Source organism: Trachemys scripta, chromosome 12, assembly GCF_013100865.1.
Source record: "Trachemys scripta elegans isolate TJP31775 chromosome 12, CAS_Tse_1.0, whole genome shotgun sequence".
Lineage (NCBI taxonomy): Eukaryota > Metazoa > Chordata > Testudines > Emydidae > Trachemys > Trachemys scripta.
Window position 1 is genome coordinate 11,744,411 of NC_048309.1, and position 19,711 is coordinate 11,764,121.

The window sequence follows — 19,711 nt, forward strand, 5'->3', positions numbered from 1 at the left end:
TTCTGATACTCAGGAGGATATTATTCAAGTTGCACCTGAGTTCATTTTCAAGAGGCAAATTTTAAATCTGTTAATCTTCCTATAGCATTTACTGAGCACTGGTAGTCAGGCAACAGGAATCTTTTTGCACAAAAGATATCATGTTAAATATCCCGGTGTAGCTAGCTACACAAATTATTTGAAATATCTTAGACAAATTCAGAATCAAAGGCAAATAAATGTACAGTGCCGGAAATAGTTCTTTGTTAACTTCTTGGGGCCCATTTCTTTGAACATTTTGTCACGTTTCTTGAGCTTCTTAATTAAAAAACGATACCCTATTTAGAGAGGAAACTGGCCTGTTTGAGAGGCTTTCATGTGTTGATTTGCAAACAGCCCAGGTCCAGGAACACCTACCAATTTATCCCTCCTGTAACTCTGAGTCAAGTTCCATCTCTGTACTCTCTTCCTTTCCTCTTGGTACTCAACAGGACAGTCCCTTATCACTTATGCAGAACATGACCAAAGTCAAGATAAAACCAAATTCCCCCTTAAGCAGAACCAGGCTAGGTGAAAGAAAACCCACTCAATACTTCTCGTGAGCAGTGCTGATAATGACATTGGCAGTGCAAGAGGGTGGATGTGATTCAGAGAGAAACAGTGTTTCCACTGGACTCTAAAACTTGTAATATAATAAAATATGTGTTCCTTTCAGTCTGTTTTCTTCTTTACAGTCTCAGGAATTCTTACTCACTTCCTGTTTCTTTTTTTTCTACTAATTTAATTAGCCTTGATATATAGATTAGCAGTAGATGCTACTGAATGAAAGCTGCAACTGAGTTTCCATTATAAACCCATTTTTGGCCCCCTCTCTATAACCTGGTGTTAATAACACTGGGGAATTTTCAGAACTTTCCCTGGTATAGACAGGGCTTTTCTTGTTATACTTTATTCCTGTATTCGCCTCCTCGTCCAGGACTTTCGACTCCCTTTGCATATTACTCAACAGCCAATTTTTATGTTGGTCCCCTGGAACTGTCTGGGGGTCAGAGAGGGGCAGGAACTTGGCTGAGGGTGCAGTGGAAGAAAGGCGTTGAAAAGAATTGATTTTGTATAGAAACAATCAAGACTTTTTACTGGTCCAGGTTATGGCCCCTCTCTCTGTGCCTAGAGGGACTCACTGTATGTGGATCACCCCATTTCCACCTGGACAAGGAGCTCAGTTGCCTCTAGGGCTGTCCCCTGCCCCCTCCCATGGAGTCAGCAGTGCTCTTCCCTTTCCTGAGTTCTATGCTAGAGGAAAGTAAGGAGTGGAGAGCCTGTGGAGAATGTGGGGAGGGATTCATACTATCCTAGCCTGACAGACCTTACCTGGGGAAAATAGAATTTGTTAACACAAGGAATTAACTTCTCAAAAGAGTAACATCTGTATATAATCTTTACTGCTGCTCCAATGTGTAAAGTTTGTCTTGAAAATGACAGTGATAAGTCAGAGCAACGGACAGAAGAATCTTCGTTCTGACTCACTGCATGGTCTTGCCCAAGCCCTTGAACCTCTCTGCACCTCCGCTTTCCCTGTCTGTAAAATTGGGATAAATAATACTAATCTGCCTCAGAAGGAAAATCAGGCCTATGTATTAAAGTTTTAAAGCTCTCTGCTGTCCTTGGAAGGAGCTTATTTTAAATGTTTGAGGATGAAAGTATTGCCTTATTTAAGTCAATAGCAAAACTCTCATTGACTTCAGTGAGGTCAGGATTTCACCAATAGCTTTTGCACATGTGAGCTTTTTGTATGTACAAAATGACACCCATAGTTGTTTACATAAAAGTGGTCTTGCAAAACTGGAGGCTGACCTGAGCCTGGTTAAAACTTGGTCCTAAGACAATGTACCATGCTCATAAGGGCTTGCCTGCCTCTGATGCCGGCTGCCTCGTTACCTCACTGCTCCTGGAGCAATCATAAAATATAGTTTCAGATGGTCTCTTCAAAGCGTGCTTCATTAAAACCAGTGGTGATGAGTGATCTGCCACTGGTTTTGATGCCAGTCTAGGTAGGTAGCATCCAAAAGTTCAGGTGCACATCCCAAACCTTCTGGGTTGGAAAGTGAGCTGTGAACCTTTAAAAAGTGAGGTTTTCTTACAATTTCTGGACTGGATGTGGTGCGTAGACCGCCTTTCTTCTGATACTGTGATTGAGCCACCTCCAATCCTGGCAAATACCTAAGAGTGCATGAAATTTATGAAGAAAAGTTTACAAAACTCAGCAAGAAGACACATTTGGGATGTGGTTCAGGATCTAGATCAGGGGTCAGCAATGTTTGGCATGCGGCTCGCCAGGGTAAGCACCCTGGCGGGCCGGGCCAGTTTATTTACCTGCTGACGTGGCAGGTTCGGCCCCCAGTAGCCGCGGTTCGCCGTTCCGGGCCAATGGGGGTGGCGGGAAGCCACGGCCAGCACATCCCTCGCCCGCGCCGCTTCTCGCCGCCCCCATTGGCCCGGGACGGCGAACCGCAGCGAGTTGGGGCCGCGATCGGCCGAACCTGCCATGTCAGCAGGTAAATAAACTGGCCTGGCCCACCAGGGTGCTTACCCTGGCGAGCCGCGTGCCAAACGTTGCCGACCCCTGATCTAGATTGTGCTCTAGATCAGTTCTTTGTATTATCTGAACTGCCCCAGAAACTGATTTAAACAAGGAATTCAAATTACAGTATCAAGAGAATTTGGATGAAATGGTGGTCCAAAGTAAAAGAAACAAAGCATTAGAGGAATCCATTTCACCAAGACTTCCTTTGACTCTGAATTAATATGCTTAACTTTAAGTCTCGCTAAAAATGTTCTTTAGTTTCAGCCCAGTTTACCATAGCATGTATGATCTGTGTATTCTTTACGAATTGATAAAACAAGAAAATGCAGTTGCATTACCATCTTCAAAATAATTTGGCCTTTCCCACCCCCACCCCTTTTCTTGCCTGGTATGTAATACACGTAATGACTGAAGCCTACGGATAGTAATAGAACTGTTCTGACTTGCAGATTGTATCCAACTGAAAGCAAAGGTCTTACTGGAAAATACTCTTCTGAAAACCATCCTGTACCTTTGTACCTTACAGATTTAGGGGTTTGTTTTTTTTAAATTAGTTCAGCAAAATATTTTCCATGCATACCTGGTTCCCCTACAGCGGTGGAGTATTGGCGTTCATAAATAAATGGTATAGCAGAAAAGAACAGTTATTGTTATGTATTCTGTATATGGGAACAATAATTGTAAAATAAGGAAATGCATTTTAAATCGTCACATTTCAAATGCATCACAAATATCATGTGGCAAAGCTGGTTCTGCTTAAAAGCTGAATACTTGCACCACCTGATATATTTGGAAAGAGTAATGATCATTGGTAACAGTATGAATATTAACCCAAATCACGGTCTTCTTTTTAAACAAAATGTAAACCTTTTGTGGATGAAATGCTCAATGGACATAGTATTTGAAATGCTCCTAGTAGCTATCAGAAAGTTTATTCCTTTCAATGTCTGGTTCAATTTGATTTTAAATTCTAAAGAACCAGGTCCTCATTCAAATGAGGAGGAAATCTTGGCTCTGGTGTTCCTGGAGCCTAGATAAATGAAACGTTTTGCCAGTTGAAAGTCACTCTCATGGGGCTGGTGAGAATGACAATGAGTTGTCCTCTGCCTTGTCACATACGCAACAGTTACTAACCAGATTAGATTTTCATACATTTTCAGTTCCTAATACCTTCATGGGCAGACAGAATTGCAGACATGACCAAATTTGCACATGGTTGTTTTTAACCAGGAAAGGAGTAGTTGTTCCTCTTAGCTTGTAGGCAATTTCTTTACAACAGTGGCACCCACACTTGGCAAGGCTAAGGGTGCCATTTGCTCTTGGCACACTGTCAAGGTATTACACCGAATTTGTTCACAAATTTAGACAAAAAGTCAAAATAGCTGTATGTGAAGAAACTGTATAGGCTGTGTTTTTTGTAGTCCACAAGCTTTGGGAAGCACTTTGGGCTTCTATGTTTGATTTAATGTAACACTATGCTCCATTATGAAACTGTTATTCAAGGACAGACTAGTGATAGAAACTTGAATGCAGCACTTGATAAGTGATTTCACTTGACCCTAAATATCAATTTCCAGAAATTTGCTAATCTCTAAAAATATATATATATCAGGGGTCGGCAACGTTCAGCACGCGGCTCGCCAGGGTAAGCACCCTGGCGGGCCGGGCCAGTTTTATTTACCTGCTGACACGGCAGGTTCGGCCGATCGCGGCCCCCACTGGCCATGGTTAGCCGTCCTGGGCCAATGGGGGCGGCGAGAAGCAGCGCGGGCGAGCGATGTGCTGGCCTCGGCTTCCCACCACCCCCATTGGCCCGGGACGGCGAACCGCGGCCAGTGGGGGCCGCGATCGGCCGAACCTGCCGCGTCAGCAGGTAAATAAAACTGGCCTGGCTCGCCAGGGTGCTTACCCTGGCGAGCCACGTGCCGAACATTGCCGACTCCTGATATATATAGTTGCAGAGTGATCACGCACTGATCCCAAAACCGGCAATGTCTGTCTAGACAGAAAATATAGAGAAGCAGGTTGTCACTTAAATGTGGTGTCTGAACCTGTTAGTTTGAAATTTATTCAGGAGTGAAAATTATGCTAAATTAAATTAGAGTGACCTGACTTTGTATTTGGAAGCCAAATTTGTCCATCTCATAAAGCCTGGTGCATTCATAACATTTCCCTGGGGGAAAATTACAGACAGAAATGGAATGAGGTCTCTTCTAATTGAAAAATGACAATGATTAGGAAGCCAAATACAAAAGGAGTGGGTTTTTTTTTTCTTTTTTTTTTTAAGACACCAGCAGAATTATAAATTATATTCTTTGCAGTCACCTCTCCCCCCCACCCACAGACACACACCTTTTTTATTTGCACAGTGGCTGAATTGCATGGTTATAATATACTTTAGGGTTTATTAATTAGTTTGACTCTAGCCATTTGGATGAAATTTTACTATGTAGATCCAGCTTTCCAGGGAGTTTACACTGGTTTTGAAAATGAAGCACATCAATACAAGTTAAAACAGAAGGAGGAGTTGGCATAAACTTTGATGCTTCAAGTAGATCTGGCCCTTTTGAAGCTTGAAATGAGCAAATTGTGGGGGATATATATCTATATATTTTTTGTATTTCTTTTTCAAAAGGCCAGATTGGGGGGCATGAATGTTCTTCCTATAGTGATACAGCACATCTCAAAATATCTGACTTAGCCACGGGCTCACACGCTGTGCTGCTCACTGCAGGCTAGAGTTTGGGGGCCGAATGAGACATACAGGCATCTCACTGATGCAGTCCCAATAGGTAGCAGCTGTGGTGGGAGCAATAATGTCCAGATAGTTGGGGCTGTTGCTGTCTCTATCACCCTGTCATCTAGACCTGCTCTGGAAGGTGCTGATGCATTGTCCGCACGAGAGGCACATTGATGGCAATACAATGGTGAAAAATCTTTATTTATAAAACTTAGCGTATCCCGCATCTAGCGTATCCCTCATCCCTTTGTGCATCTCAGCCAGGTGCTAAGTTCAGATCCTGATCTCTAGTCCAGTAAAAATCTAGAGTCACTCTGTTAGTGTTCGTTAGGTGCTTCGGAGTCATTTGCTTCCCCATGCAGACGAAGATAAATGATCGAGGACATGGGCATCGACATAGGCGCTGACTTACCGAGTTGCTAGGGGGTGCTCGACCTCCCGCTTCACCCCAGACCCTGCCCCCACTCACCCCTTCCTCCAAGCCCCCACCCTGCTTCTTCCCACCCTCACCCCGCTTCCTCCTCCCACCTCTTCCTTCCCCCCGCTCTTCCTCCCCCCCCCCCCCCACCAGTGCCTCCTGCATGCTTCAGAACAGCTGATCCACACCAGGCAGGAGGTGCTTGGGAGGAGGGGGAGGCTGAGCATGCACTGTTTGTTTGTTTGTTTTTCCCCGTGGGTGCTCCAGCCCCCGGGGCAATCACGGAGTCGGGACCTATGAAGAAAGAATAGCTGAAATGAGAGGCGTGGACCTATGATATTACAAAAAATCTGCTTGTAGGATGTTGAGATTACAAAAGTAATTTCCCCTCCAGTTAAGAAATGTAAAGTTCTGATTCAGTTTATAATAGTTAATTTTCCCACACAGCCCATATTGCTAAACTAAAGTATAAATTTAAACAGTCTAACTCATAATCAAAAGTAGTGAGTGCTATGCGATACACTGCAGGACCATAAATTTCATCATCTCACCTGCACTCTGCCCACTAATCTACCTCATCTGAGTGTTCACTTCTAATATTCCAAACAGCTGCCTTTAAAAGAAAAGGAAAAAAACCTTGCCAGAAAGAAATATTTCCTCTTCTCTAATAATCATATCATGTTAAAATAATAGCTTTTGGCACCTATGTTGTAATCAGCCAATTAAATTAGTGGCAAACGAGGCAATGTTTGGTACTGGACCAGGGATAGAGTATCAGACTTTTAACCTGTGTCCCTGACCTTTACACCATCCCCAACCTTCCCCAGGGGGAAAACATCCTTTGTTCAATTGCAGACTCTCCAGTCATGATACTTTTGTGTATGGAAAAGCTATTTTATGCGACTTTTAGAGGACCATAAAATTTGAGGTTGGACTCATGGTAACTAAGGGTTTTGCAGGTGGGAGGGATATGAAAAACACTCCCAGATGGCTTTAGCTTTACTTATACCAACAACATTCCTTAAGCAGTTTAGCATGACTTGGCTAATTGATGTGTCTCACACCCATCGTGTGAGAACTTTTTCTTTAGAACCAGCTAGTCTTGTTTTTTTTTAAAGAAAGTCTTCAGAATCTTTTGGAATAGAACCATGTCCCTTTTTCAGGTTTTATGAGCCATTTGGTCACCAATATCACTCTTCATTTATTTATTTATTTATGTATTTTAAGTGACCAAAACAGGTGTCACATTTTATCACCGGCAAAGTTGACTTGGCGCCTTAAAATCCAGCTTTGTGTAAATAATGCAGCAAGCAACACATTGCATAATGTGGGATGGTTGTTTATCCAGCTGATGATCTCTGTCACAAATATGTAGGAGAGAAAAGAGGGCTCATCCTTATAAAGGTGTGACGTTGTCTGTGCCCTTCTGTTTTAAAGAGCTGTCGTACATCTGCTGAAATGGAGTCACTCAGTAACTTGGGCATTTTGACAAGGGCAGGGTCATTAGAAGTGGAATGTTCTTCAGCAGCGCACTGTCTAGACTTTGTGCCAGAAAACGCACAGGACCTTTACTGGGACAGCTCAGAGAGAGCGTAAAGAGGTCAGATCAGAGTGGCAGACCAGAACTGCAGCCCGAGTAGCAGGCAGCCTTTGTATTTGCTGCAGTTTTAGTTGCTATCTGTACTTTGAAATGAGTGTCTGGCAAACTCTTGTGAATCCAAGTGCATGTATAATCCCTAACATTGTACAGCTGCATTCTGAATACCATATCACTACAGTACCCAGTCATCTTATGTGACTTCCATTTTTCTTCCTGAATAATTAATTGGGGTTCCTCTCCAGATTTCACATGATTGGGGTCACCTTATAGGAAAAGTAGTGGGGAGTGATGAGGATATTTGCTGGAAAGTATATTGTACAGTAGCTGGATGTGGAGAGTTTCTAATTAGAACTGATGGAATATGGGAGTTTAGAAAGTCACCTGAGTTTGAAAGGGGTTGTTGCAATATGCTGCCAACTCTTGTAGTCTGGCCACCCAAAGGAAAGTGAACTGGGACGACACTTCGCGCCCCCACCCCGCCACCCCCAAAGAACAGCAGCCATTTACAACAGGCCTTTGGGTCTGAATAAACATCTCAAGGGGACCTTCTTTTTTTAAAGGGGTTTAGTGTTTCCCAGTGGGCAGAGGACCACAATAACCCCAGTAGGAAACAGAATCGCTCCTCCCAGTTAAGTCTGGCGTTCTGCAATTCTGGTACTCTCGTCTCTCTAAAGAAATGCAGACTAGCCCGAAAATGCAGGTCTCCTGCTGCCTGGAAGACGTAGATGGCAGCTATGGGAACCCCTTCCATCCTGCAGACAGGCAGCCATAAATCTGGTTAGTAAAACAAAACAAAAAAATCCCTTGCTCCTATTTGAACCTCCTCCTTGTCAGGCAAGGCTGAGGCCTGTGCAGTGCGTGATAGGACTGCCAAATGCAGTCTTCCCTAACTCCACTCTCAAGGCAGCCTGCCTGTCTGCCAAGCGCTTAGAGCTGTCTAGGAAGCAACCAAGCATGCCCAGGGCGATAGCAGTTAACACAAGGACAAGGGGATTGTCTCCCTGTCAGGGTTCCTGTTACCTTTAACCTCTCATGGTTGGAAGGAAACAAAGGGGCTCCGGGTAATGGTTTAAAGCCTCTCATCCTTTTGGTCATGCAGGGAGACTTTCTACAAAGGGCCCTTGAATTTTAATGGCAGATATTTAAATGAGGCGGAGGGCCTGTGTGACTGTTTCCCTTCATGGCATTGTGTGGCTTTTTGACATGTATCTCATTGAGGTAGAAAGTGCAGAGCTGCCTTTTCTCTGGAGTGGATTTAAAGACCTCTGTTTATTACGGGCCCCAAAACAAGCCCCAGCGACAGGCTGCAGCTGTGAATGTGGGTGTCGGGGGACAATATGCGTACTGTATGTTACCCATTTGGTGGAGAGCATTACATGTAGATTCTTGAGACTTTGAAAGGCTCTGGAGGGAAGAGAGAACTCTTTGCTGTCACTGGGTAAATTTCTCTCCCCATCTCCTTTCCAGCCCTTTTCCTCCCATTAAAAAATGGTATCCAAGAGGCTCATGCTTGGAAGTTGTAGCTTCGTAAAAGTTTGAGAAGGGAGTGTTGGAGGTGGGGGGAATCTACCAATATAATACACACATTTTTCTCCAGGGAAGCCTTACCTGAAGTTTTCCCTATGCAGTTGCATTACAAAAAGTAAGGAAATTTATAGGAGTTCTTAATAGATTCCCTCCCTCCCCCAAAACTATTGGGATTAATCATGGGGTTGTGCCTGGAAGAGATGATTAACTAGGGTGACCAGATGTCCTGATTTTATAGGGACAGTCCTGACATTTGGGGCTTTTTTTTAATATGGGCTCCTATTACTCCTCATCCCCGTCCTGATTTTTCACACTTGTTATCTGGTCACCCTATGATTAACTCACTTTAAGCATCCTTCTCTCTCTAGAATCACACATCTCAATCCTAGCAGGGTCAAACAGCCCTTCATTCTCCCACAAAGCATGCTGCCTATGGGGGTGTCAGATTAAACCTTAAAAGAGAGAGGTTCTATGTATGCTGCACCCATCACCATGACATATGGGCACCTGGTCTGCTTTACTGGTGAAGATCCCATGGCTCCCTTTTAAGAGAGTAGGGTTTGTCCCTGGGACCTTAGCTAAAATTCCCTTCCATCACTATTTGTGCAGGGTACTGTGGACTGATTGTTCCACTCAGTTGCTTCCTTCCACCCCAGAGGTAGCTGCACTTTCAGTGGTGCTGTAGATAGGTGGGCGCCAATCCTGAAAAGTCATGCTCTCACGCTTAATTTTAAGCACCCAAGTATTTCCACTGACTTGAAGACATGCCCAAGTCTTTGAAGGTTGTGGGCACAGTCAGTAGTGTTTTGGGGTCCTTTGGGATGAAAGATGCTATGGGAAATGTAATATGAAGACTGGTCTGGTGGCAGATACGGTTGCTGCTGCTGAGCAAAGTTAATTCCAAGGTAACTGGCCAGAATTGCCACCTGGACTGTTTTGCTTGACATTTTATTTGCTTTTATTTCACTGCTGCCAGAAGGAAAATGCTCCATTAAAAAATATCTGCCTGAGTCAGCAGAACCCATCCCATCAGATACAGATGTTACTGTGATGCTGTCCTGTTTAGGCGCTCTTACATTTTAATGCAAATTACAGTATCTGTGATAGTGGAGGGCACCGCTTTTGAAAAAGTGGTTTCTATGGCTTTTCTCGTGGAGGAACAGGTTATATCTAAGTCGTCAGCACTGTTGGCTTTGCTTTTCCTCCCTTCTTTCCCTTGAAATGGCCCCAGTCTTTACAAATATCGCTGGGAGGAGAGGGGGGGAACTTTCCTGAGATTCCCTCTGCCAGGATAGCACAGATAGAAAAGCACCGGGCCTCGCTTCAGGCCAGAGAACAGGTGAGCATCTGTGTTCGGCAGACGGTTAAAGTAACTTCTTGGCCAGCTGTCAGGGAGCTGAATTGCTCAGGGTGGCTTCCAGGCTCTCCCTGGATGCTGAATACATCTTCTCAGAACTAGGATTGCATGGAAATAGCACAGAACAGTCTGACAGATAGTTCCGATATCTAGTTCCAGCCAATGCATGCTACAGTCCAAGTCCAAACGATTTCCTTTGACTTTAGGAGCCATTCCACACCAGTTGCTGTCTAGTGTCTCTTGGAGACACACTGAAGTTAACTGGTAACCCATTGAGGGTCTTGATGCCAGTTCACACCATTCAAGCCCCCACTGTCAGCTGGCTGTGCTGGGCACAGAACTGAATGATATCTGGAGATCTGGTATATAGATGTAGTGGGGAGGGGTGCAGTCAGTGTAGATTCAATGTTTGTCGTCTCATGAAAAGCACAAATTCTGATCCATTCTGTGTTGTTTTTGGCAGACTAACTGGACCTAGAGGGGGAGACTTGTAGTGTGGCTGGGAGTGGGAATCAATTCCTAAGTGTTGCAGGCTTGCTGTGACCCCTTGAGCAGGTCTCCATTTACAAACTGGGGATAATACTCACCCAGCTCACAAGGCAGTTAAGGCCTAATTTAATACAAGATCCTCAGCTGAATAAGGCTATGTAAATGTTAAGTGTACTGCAAAACTGAACTCAGTTTTTAAAATTATTTAATTAAGACCAGAAGTATTTGGGGCGTCCCTTCATTAAATGGGGTGACGGGGCATTCAGCACAAAAATAAAACTTTGACAGCCTGATTAGTGGAGGCATCTAGCAAATGTTTCTGGTAGAGATAGGCCTGAACCCAGCTCCCTGGGAGATTTTGAGAAACTTGGTCTCTGGACTCTAGCCTCGCAACTCAAGCCGATAAAGCCAACATCTAGGTATGATTTAGAATAATTTTCTCTTTGCAGATCATGTTTAAAGACATGTCTGTTATGGATGAGGGCTGTTATTCCTTGGTGCCGGTCATTTCCCTTCTCTATGTTGCTTGACTGGAAGCTTGCAGAGAACTTTTGTGTCTGAGAGCTTGAAACATCCATGGAAACAATTCAGCTGTGAAACTCCACTAGCCGTATGGCTGAACTCAGCCTAGGATTTCTTGTGCTGTATTTCATGCTGCTTTCTAAGGTGGCTCAAAATGCATGTCTGTGTCTCTTGCAGCGGAGTTGGAGTTTGTACAGATAATCATAATCGTGGTGGTGATGATGGTGATGGTGGTCGTTATCACATGTCTGCTGAACCACTACAAACTCTCTGCACGATCCTTCATCAACCGGCACAGTCAAGGGAGAAGGAGAGATGAGAATCTATCTTCAGTAAGTAATTCCACCATCTCTGTGTGTGCGCATTGCTGGCCAGATGGTCAGAAGCTTGTGAAATGTTAAAGGTAGAAGGAGTCCAGTTTGATTGCATGTGCCCAGTTAGTAAAGTGTATGTGCCATTTGGAACCCTACAAACAGGCACCTTCCAAACAGCTGAATCTTTCAGGTGGTCTTGCAGGATTTTGTGTAGAAACTTCAGGTTAGCATCCTGTGTCTTGAGAACAAAACCACAACATGTCGGAAGTTGGGCACTTTCATGAGAGCAAACACAGCAGCCTTTTTATGCTCTGTAACCTCCAGACATGCAGCTGTTAATATGTATGCCAATGCCAACTAACTGGCCTGATGTTATTCAAAGGGGGAACCACAGCATGGCATGAGGGGGGTATTCTTGTATCCCCCTGAATCTGAAAACACCAGTTATAAACACCTGGATGGGATTCACAGTTATTAACTCTCATAACCCCAAAATACAGCGGTCCTTTGGGTGTTGCATTGGCCAGAGAGTCCTAAACTATATTAGGACTATAGAGTCCTAAACCCACTGTTTAGAGATGAGGGTGCAAATATCATACAGAATTTACTAGGGTGTTCTGTAGTAGTGGTCCAAAAGCTGCATTATTACCACTAGAAGTGCAATGTTGTCGGGTTTTTGTTGTCCCATTATTGTAGTGTAGAAAACAGTCTAACAAAGTGAATTCTCTCTGAAATAATGCCTGAAAAGTTCATGGTGCAATTTAAGCTTCCTGCTTCTTTCAAACAAAGAGGAAATAAAATTCTTTTAATTGTAGTGTTGACACGAATTCAATCAAAATCCATTCCAATATCATGACAGATATTAGTCACGTTGCTTAATGCACAACTGGAAGATGTTCAAACACTATGGTGATGAGCACATTATAAAAACCTACATAGAAAAGAAATAGAATCTTTATTTTTCTTGGCGGCTGAGCGTGTGATTTTCCACTACTTTGTTTGATCTACACCTCTATCCCGATATAACGTGACCCGATATAACACAGGTTCACATATAGCGCGGTAACCCCGGGGCTCTGGCAGTGGGGCTCGGGCAGCGCTTTAAAGGGCCCGGGGGCTCCGGCTGCTGCGGGGAACCCCAGGCCCTTTAAATCACCACTGGAGCCCTGCCACCGTTACCCCAGAGCAGCAGCAGCGGGGCTCGGCTGGCAATTTAAAGGGCTCGGAGCTCTGGCTGGTGTGGGGAGCCCCAGGCCCTTTAAATCACCGCTGGAGCCCTGCCGCCACTACCCCGATATAACGGGGTTTCACCTATAATGTGGTAGGGATTTTTGGCTCCCGAGGACCACGTTATATCAGGGTAGAGGTGTACCATTTAGTGCAGCAATAACTTGCATTCATATATTTCATTGTATCCTGGAGGATCCCAAAGCTCTTTAATAATAAGAACCTTTCAAACTACCACTGGTGTAGAAGTAAGTACGTAACAGCCCTGCTCAATGGTTTGGGACAGGAAGTAAGGAAGAATACTTCATCCATTTGAAACTGTTCAGGAGTTTCCATAGGCAGAAAATAAAAATGAATGTCCCGAAATACAAGTCACTTTTTCCCAGTTCACAGGTTTCCACTATAAATCAAAAGCACCGACAGGTGTTTAGTTTGTCATGTATGGTGCACCATTCCCATGTATCCAGTGTTTCCTACAATATAGAATCAAAAAGAGCTATCCCTTTGAAAACAGGAAACTTGACATTCAAAAGAGTGAGTTCTAGTAAGTCCTCCCTATGGCACCTATTGAAGTACCCAAAGCATGTAGTAACATGGCATCTGGCGACACTGTCCAGTATTCGTTTAATGTCTGAAGTTCGCAAACCATCCTCATCCCACAGATGCCCTCTCACTTTTGCATGAAATACTCAGAGATAGTTAAAGCCCCTTGACAAGGGCTTCTTGCCAAAGTGAGAGACACCCTCAACTGTGAAATCATGCAGTTCAGTTAAAGGACCCTTCATTTAGTCTGATGTGGATGGAATGTGTCTCCAAGGAGTGAGGGAATGAACAAGTTGTTATTTAAACCAGGCAAGAGAAGTGAACTGGAGTGAGGTGTGGTGAGCCCTCAGATTCTGTCTCTGATCTAAGGCACCGGCTGTTGATTGAACCAACCTGCATTTAGGGGCTTACGTGCCGAGGTGTGCAAGGTTCCGATTAATTCTTGTGTTATGCCTAAAGCAAGCTGCTAAAACCTCCCACAGGACAGAAAGGTGTTGCAGTTTTCTATGGTCTTTGAGGGCTCTTTGGAAGTGGAACCTCATGGGCTTGGGGAAGGAGGGAAGCAGTGCAAAACCAAGGTAATCTCCTGGCAGGTCTACACTATGCCAGTTCAATGCTGCTTGCATTGTGTACAATACTTTCAGAGCCTGTTTGAATTTAGCACCAAAGGAATACTTTTGTAACACAAATTAGCTCCATAGATCAAAAGCTACATTATCTTTTATTTTTAATTATGAATCATGTCTTGGTTTCCTTCCTCCCCATCCCCCCAGAGGAAAGCTTCACCCCCACCCCATACAGTGTAATTAACTCACAGCCACACACTACTTTAGTTACTGGCATGCTGTGAGCACTCCTGTAAGGACAGAAAAGCCCCCTAGTGTGCTAAACAGGAAGCTCATTACACAAGGATCAATCATAATAAAGATTTTAAAAGTGGCCTATTTAAGATTCAGCACAGTATGATTATTTTCCTGCAGAAAACAATGTTCCAACATCAGTTGCTGCCTGTCATCCCTGCACATTCTCTGTATTGAACTAGATAGTGGGTTTGCCAATCCACAGAGCACACGGAGTTCTTTTTTTAAAGGCAAACTTTTTCATGCCCAGAGAAGCCCACTGGAGACATGCACTTTCCATCTACTGAAGTTCTCAAGTGGCCTATTGCTTGGGTTACATTTTTTCTTTTATTTAAGATCTGCATTAGAGCCCACACTGTTTTGCTTCTTAACATTTGCAATTAAAAGAAGAAAGCCTTGCAATTGCCCCCCAAATGTTTTTAATATGACTACTGCTGGCACCATATTTCTCTGTTGCCTTCTCTGCCTGTCACAGATACCTTCATTTCTCCAGAGTCTGACTGTCTCTAGGAAACACTGCAAAACCTTCCTTTCGAAACAGCCTTTTCCACCATAAGAATGATACTCAAAATACTGACACCCTCTTCTACTGCTAAAGCCCTTCTGACTCTCCGGAAAAGGAAATCAAAATCAGAAACCCTTCTCCAAGCACAGTGCTAACTCCCAAAATGCGTCACTATTGCTATTACCATTTGATTTTACATGGAAGGTACTCATATACTACTACACTGATGGGCAGCCATGTAAACAGGTGGATAGAATTCTTAAATAAATAACTTTCAGATTGTTATAGTCTCACTCAATTGTATGGAGAGTCTTGCAGCTTTTTTCTTTAAGCCCTAGATCATGGAGTCATGTATAAACACCACAATCACAGCTTTTTAAGAAATAAAAACTAGGTTTCTAGCCATCATGCATGCAGAGGGAAGCTTGAAACCATGATCCCTAAGTGCTCAAAAGTTAGAAAGCCAAATAATAACAACTCCCAATGTAATATTTTGAAAATCTTAAGCCAATCTCCTGGTTGGTGTGGTTTTGGTTTTGATTTTGGTGGGAGGGTGGAGGGGTGGCCTTCCTTTTGATTTTGGAATGCTTAAGATTGGCATTCTAACTCTCCCATGGCCAGGAGACTGATGTCTTTAAAAAAAAAAAAGAAAATAAAATCATGATTAATCTTTCAGCCTACAAACTTTGCACACCTCTGGCTGCTGCTTTCCTGGGCTGCTTTTTATCTTCCTCTCTATATTTCGAGATGAGACGTAAGCTGCTGCTCCGGCACCATAATGACGGGTACTGTACAAGGCCCCAGTCCTGCGACATTTTAGCACATCCTTAATTTCATTGGGGTAAGTCAGTTGTTTGCAGGATCAGGCCCTAAAAAAGCTGAAATAGAATGAATTAGAACCAAAATCCCAAATCAAACCACTTCAGACTTTGGATCTAGATCTGAACTTCGCAGCCTCCCGCTCCTTCACTGCTTAGATTTCTGGTCGTTCCATTTTAATGCTGTTCTAGTTCCTCTTGGGCACCATCCGCTTGTGATTATTATTTTTTGTATCTTGGTAGCACCTGGGAGCTCTGGTCGTGGACCCCCATTGTACAGTGACTACTACAAAGAGCTTAATGCCTGGATACGGCAGGGGGGTTGGGAGGTGAGGATTCCACAGGGAGGGAAGCTTTGAAAGTAACTTAATTCACTTAACAATATTTCACCTCCGCTTTTGAGAGCTGCCTGATACAGTGCAAAACCCAGAATCCTATCTAGTGGCATGGCGTTCTTCCCTCTGCCTTGGGGAAAGCACTATCCTTCCTGCTGCAGAGCAGCGGCCCGTGTGGAAACAGGTTGACATCACTGCAGGGGAAATGGAAAAGCAGATGGGATATTGCAATGGCACGGCCCACTGCTAAGTTAAATATAAAACATCTAGCAGAAGGCAGTGAGGCACTAGCTGCTCAGGAAGTTTGCCATGAGGACATTGCAAAGTAAACACTTAAATGTTTCAAAGCGATTCCCTCTGCTGCCCTTTGGTTCCGATTCCTTTTAATCGAGGTAACAAACAGTCATCAAACATACCCCCAAGCAAGCAAAGTTTTAATCCGTGCGTACTGCCACAGTGAATGTCTCAAAGCCGTATGTTGGCTCTGTATTCACTTCTGAGTAGTATCCTCATATCCTAGTATCTCTTCTGTTGCATTCCTTGCCTAGCCATACAACATAATCCCATGCCTCCTTTAGAGAGGTATGCATTTGGTACAAAGAGCCAGATACTTACCTGATGTAAATTGGCATAGCTCCCTCGATTTCAGTGGTTCCATTGATTAACGCTAGATGTTTCCAGTGATTCAAAAGTTTTTTGGTATTATTTTGAGTCCCTTTTGTGGAGGTATAGGGGGTTTGTGTTTTTGTTTCCAGACAGGATTTCAGTCTGTGATGGGTGCAAGTGCTCTTTGTGGCTTTGGATATTGAGGGAATTTTACCATAGAATATCCTTACAGAACATCACTTCATGTAGGCAGAGGAAGCCATATGCAATTAAATAGACTAAACAGTCAGTGCCTGTGTAGACAGTTACATAGTAAAGTCTCAAAACTCCCTATAAAATATTGCATTGTTCACAACTATCAGACATTTCAGCTGCATGGATATGTGGTATGAAACTAAAAGTATAGATCCATTATCTTTAACTCCAAAGTATGTGGTTGTCATAATACTTAACCTCTTGCATTTCAAGGAGAGACTCCCTAAAAACCACAGAGAAGTGAAAAGAATATAAATCCCTGTTTTTCTTCCACTGATAACAGAACTGCCTTGAGGTTTGTGTGCAGAATTTGAGCTTCAAAAGCAAGTACTTGATTGGATTCTCGAAGTATCCGGCATCACATGCAATGCCACAAAATATATTTTTCTAAAATTGGGGGAAATAGAGAGAGAGAGAGAGAGAGAGAGACAAAGGTTGTGCAAGTGGATGGGAGTCCTCTAATTCAGAATGCCCTGTTGGATAAGTTAATTTTCCTCCTACCTAATATTAACAGAGATGTTTTCATTATTTAAAAACCCACAAAATTAGAGCCACTTTGGCACGAGAGTTCACCCACGTGGATCTCAGTGTTGCCACTACTGCAATTTTATCATGAGTCTTACTATATTTGGTGGGTTTTTTCTTAAGCCCCTAGATGCTGGAGTATAGTTGTTACTATATACACATCTCCTATTAAAATAAAAGGTACATTTCTAGCCCTTATAGTTTCAGAGAAAAGTTTGAAAATGCGAACGATAAAGGCTCTAATTGCAGAAGCAAATAAGGAAACTTTTTAAAAAAAATTAATTTTAAGTGAATCTCGGTGTTTTTTGGACTTGGCTCCTGATTTTTGAATGCCTGAGGTTGGTGACACTGGGATCTAATTGCAGGACTGGGGCCAATGCTTGATCACAGATAAGGCTACTCATGCCTGAGCACCAAAAAGTGAAACTGACCAAAAAAGCAAAATTAAAAAACAACTCAAATGAAAGCGAGAGTAATACTGGTGTTGTTTTCACTGTCCAATTCAAGCTGTAAGTGAGATGGGGAAAAAAATAGACAGCATAAATGATGAAAATTAGATTCTGAGAATTCTTTCAGTGTTAATAATCTAATGCTCTTAATAATGCAGGTAAGAATATTGACTGTTTTAAGACCTATGACTATATACTTCGCTCTTGTAAATTATGTGGCTCCACTGACTGGAGCTACATCGATTTACTCCAGCTGATGTTCTGGCCCAGAATGTAACTTGGTAGAATTCCTTTGAAAATATTTGGCAGTTTAGACTCTGGCTGGACAGGAATGATTCTCAATTCTCCTCTTATTCTTTCCAATGTAGGAAGGAAGTCTGTGGCCTTCAGAAAGCACAGTGTCAGGAAATGGAGTAACAGAGGTGAGGACAAGGCTGGTATTGCATAATAACCTCATCTGTTTACATGCAGACTATGATACAGGCTGAAATGTTCCAAAACTCACTCTCTCTCCCTTATCTTCAGCAGCAAATCTACACTCCAAGACCCACAGACAGACTATCAGTTCCATCCTTTTTGCAGAGGGACCGTTTTAATAGATTCCAGCCAACATACCCCTACATGCAACACGAGATTGACCTCCCACCCACAATCTCCCTATCAGATGGAGAGGAGCCACCCCCTTATCAGGGACCCTGCACACTACAACTCCGAGATCCAGAGCAGCAAATGGAACTAAACAGAGAATCGGTCCGGGCCCCTCCCAATAGAACCATCTTCGATAGTGACTTGATAGATAACTCAGTATTCGGAGGGCCTTGCCCCCCCAGCAGTAACTCTGGCATCAGCGCGACCTGCTATGGAAGCAATGGTAGAATGGAAGGACCGCCGCCGACCTACAGTGAGGTGATAGGTCACTATCCAGGATCTACGTTTTTCCAGCACCAGCAGAACAACAATGGCATGCCCTCGATACTGGAGGGCACTAGACTCCACCATTCGCAAATCAATGGCCTTGAGAGCACAACCGCATGGAACAAAGATAAAGAGAAACAAAAAGGGCACCCCTTTTAAAAAAAAAACAAAAAAAATCAAACACGAAAGTAAGAACACTCTGCACTTCTCATTAAAAGAAAAAAAAGAAAGAGTTGGGGAAGACGAGCAAAAAATAAGAAGCCCTTTCCCACCACTCTGTGTATAATATTTACTTGTTATGTCTGGTCTGAATGCACAAGCCAAGAAAGCTTGCAAAAACATTTCTTTATTGAGCTGCATTAGAAGTTTAAAAAGGAAAAAAAAAAAAAGAATCAACCGTAGTCCTTCATTTTTTGTTGTTGTTGTTGTCGTTGTTTCTAGTTGAGCTGTGTGTGTGGATGCTTTTTTTTTATTTCACTTAACTTTAAAAAAAATATTTGCACAAAAACGTTTTGTTTAAAGATCTGCAATATATATATAAATATATATTAAAAATAAGAGAAACTGTATGTGTGAGGAGCAGGAGTATTTTTGTATTAGAAGAGGCCTAGTTAAAAAAAAAAAAGTTTTGTTGTTTTCTGAACTAGGAGAAAAAAATGGCAATTTTTTGAGTGCCAACTCAAAAAGTATGTATTACATTGTAAAAAAAAAAACAAAAAAACAAAACAGAAAAAAACAGAAAAAATCAAAAGCAGGGGTTTAGAGTTATTTATATAAATGTTGAAATTTTGCACTATTTTTTAATATAAATATGTCAGTGCTTGTGTTGGTCAAAGCCTCTATCATGTCTACCACAAAACTGTTAAGGGATACATTTCAAAGTGAAGAACAAACTAGCTGGAAGGGGGTGGAAAAATCTTAAAGTTAAAGTGACAGCCCTGGAAGGAACATTGCAAGAGAGACTGCATCTTATGCAAATCTTTAATTTCCATGGTCACCTGAGTGTTACCCATACAATATGCTCTGCTACTGGGTAGTTTAATGATAGTCACTGCTTTATACATTCCCTATAGAACAAGAGGAGTTTGTGTGTTTGCATGTATGTTGCCAGTTAGGATTTTTTGAATTAAATGAAAAAAGCTC

The 19,711-nt window shown here is 42.9% G+C and overlaps 1 protein-coding gene across 3 annotated transcripts in view; it reads left to right on the forward strand.

The window, feature by feature from the left end:
- Positions 1 to 19,296, forward strand: part of PMEPA1 (prostate transmembrane protein, androgen induced 1) — a 63,817-nt gene extending 44,521 nt beyond the window's left edge. For 2 of the 3 annotated variants that reach the window (XM_034787498.1, XM_034787500.1), the window contains 3 exons: positions 11,394 to 11,548; positions 18,022 to 18,075; positions 18,179 to 19,296. In XM_034787498.1, the coding sequence (XP_034643389.1) occupies positions 11,394 to 11,548; positions 18,022 to 18,075; positions 18,179 to 18,727 (758 nt within the window). In that variant the 3' untranslated portion in view covers positions 18,728 to 19,296. The remainder of the gene's footprint in view (positions 1 to 11,393; positions 11,549 to 18,021; positions 18,076 to 18,178) is intronic. The other variant, XM_034787499.1, reaches the window with a different exon arrangement.
- The last annotated feature ends 415 nt before the right edge of the window (positions 19,297 to 19,711 follow it).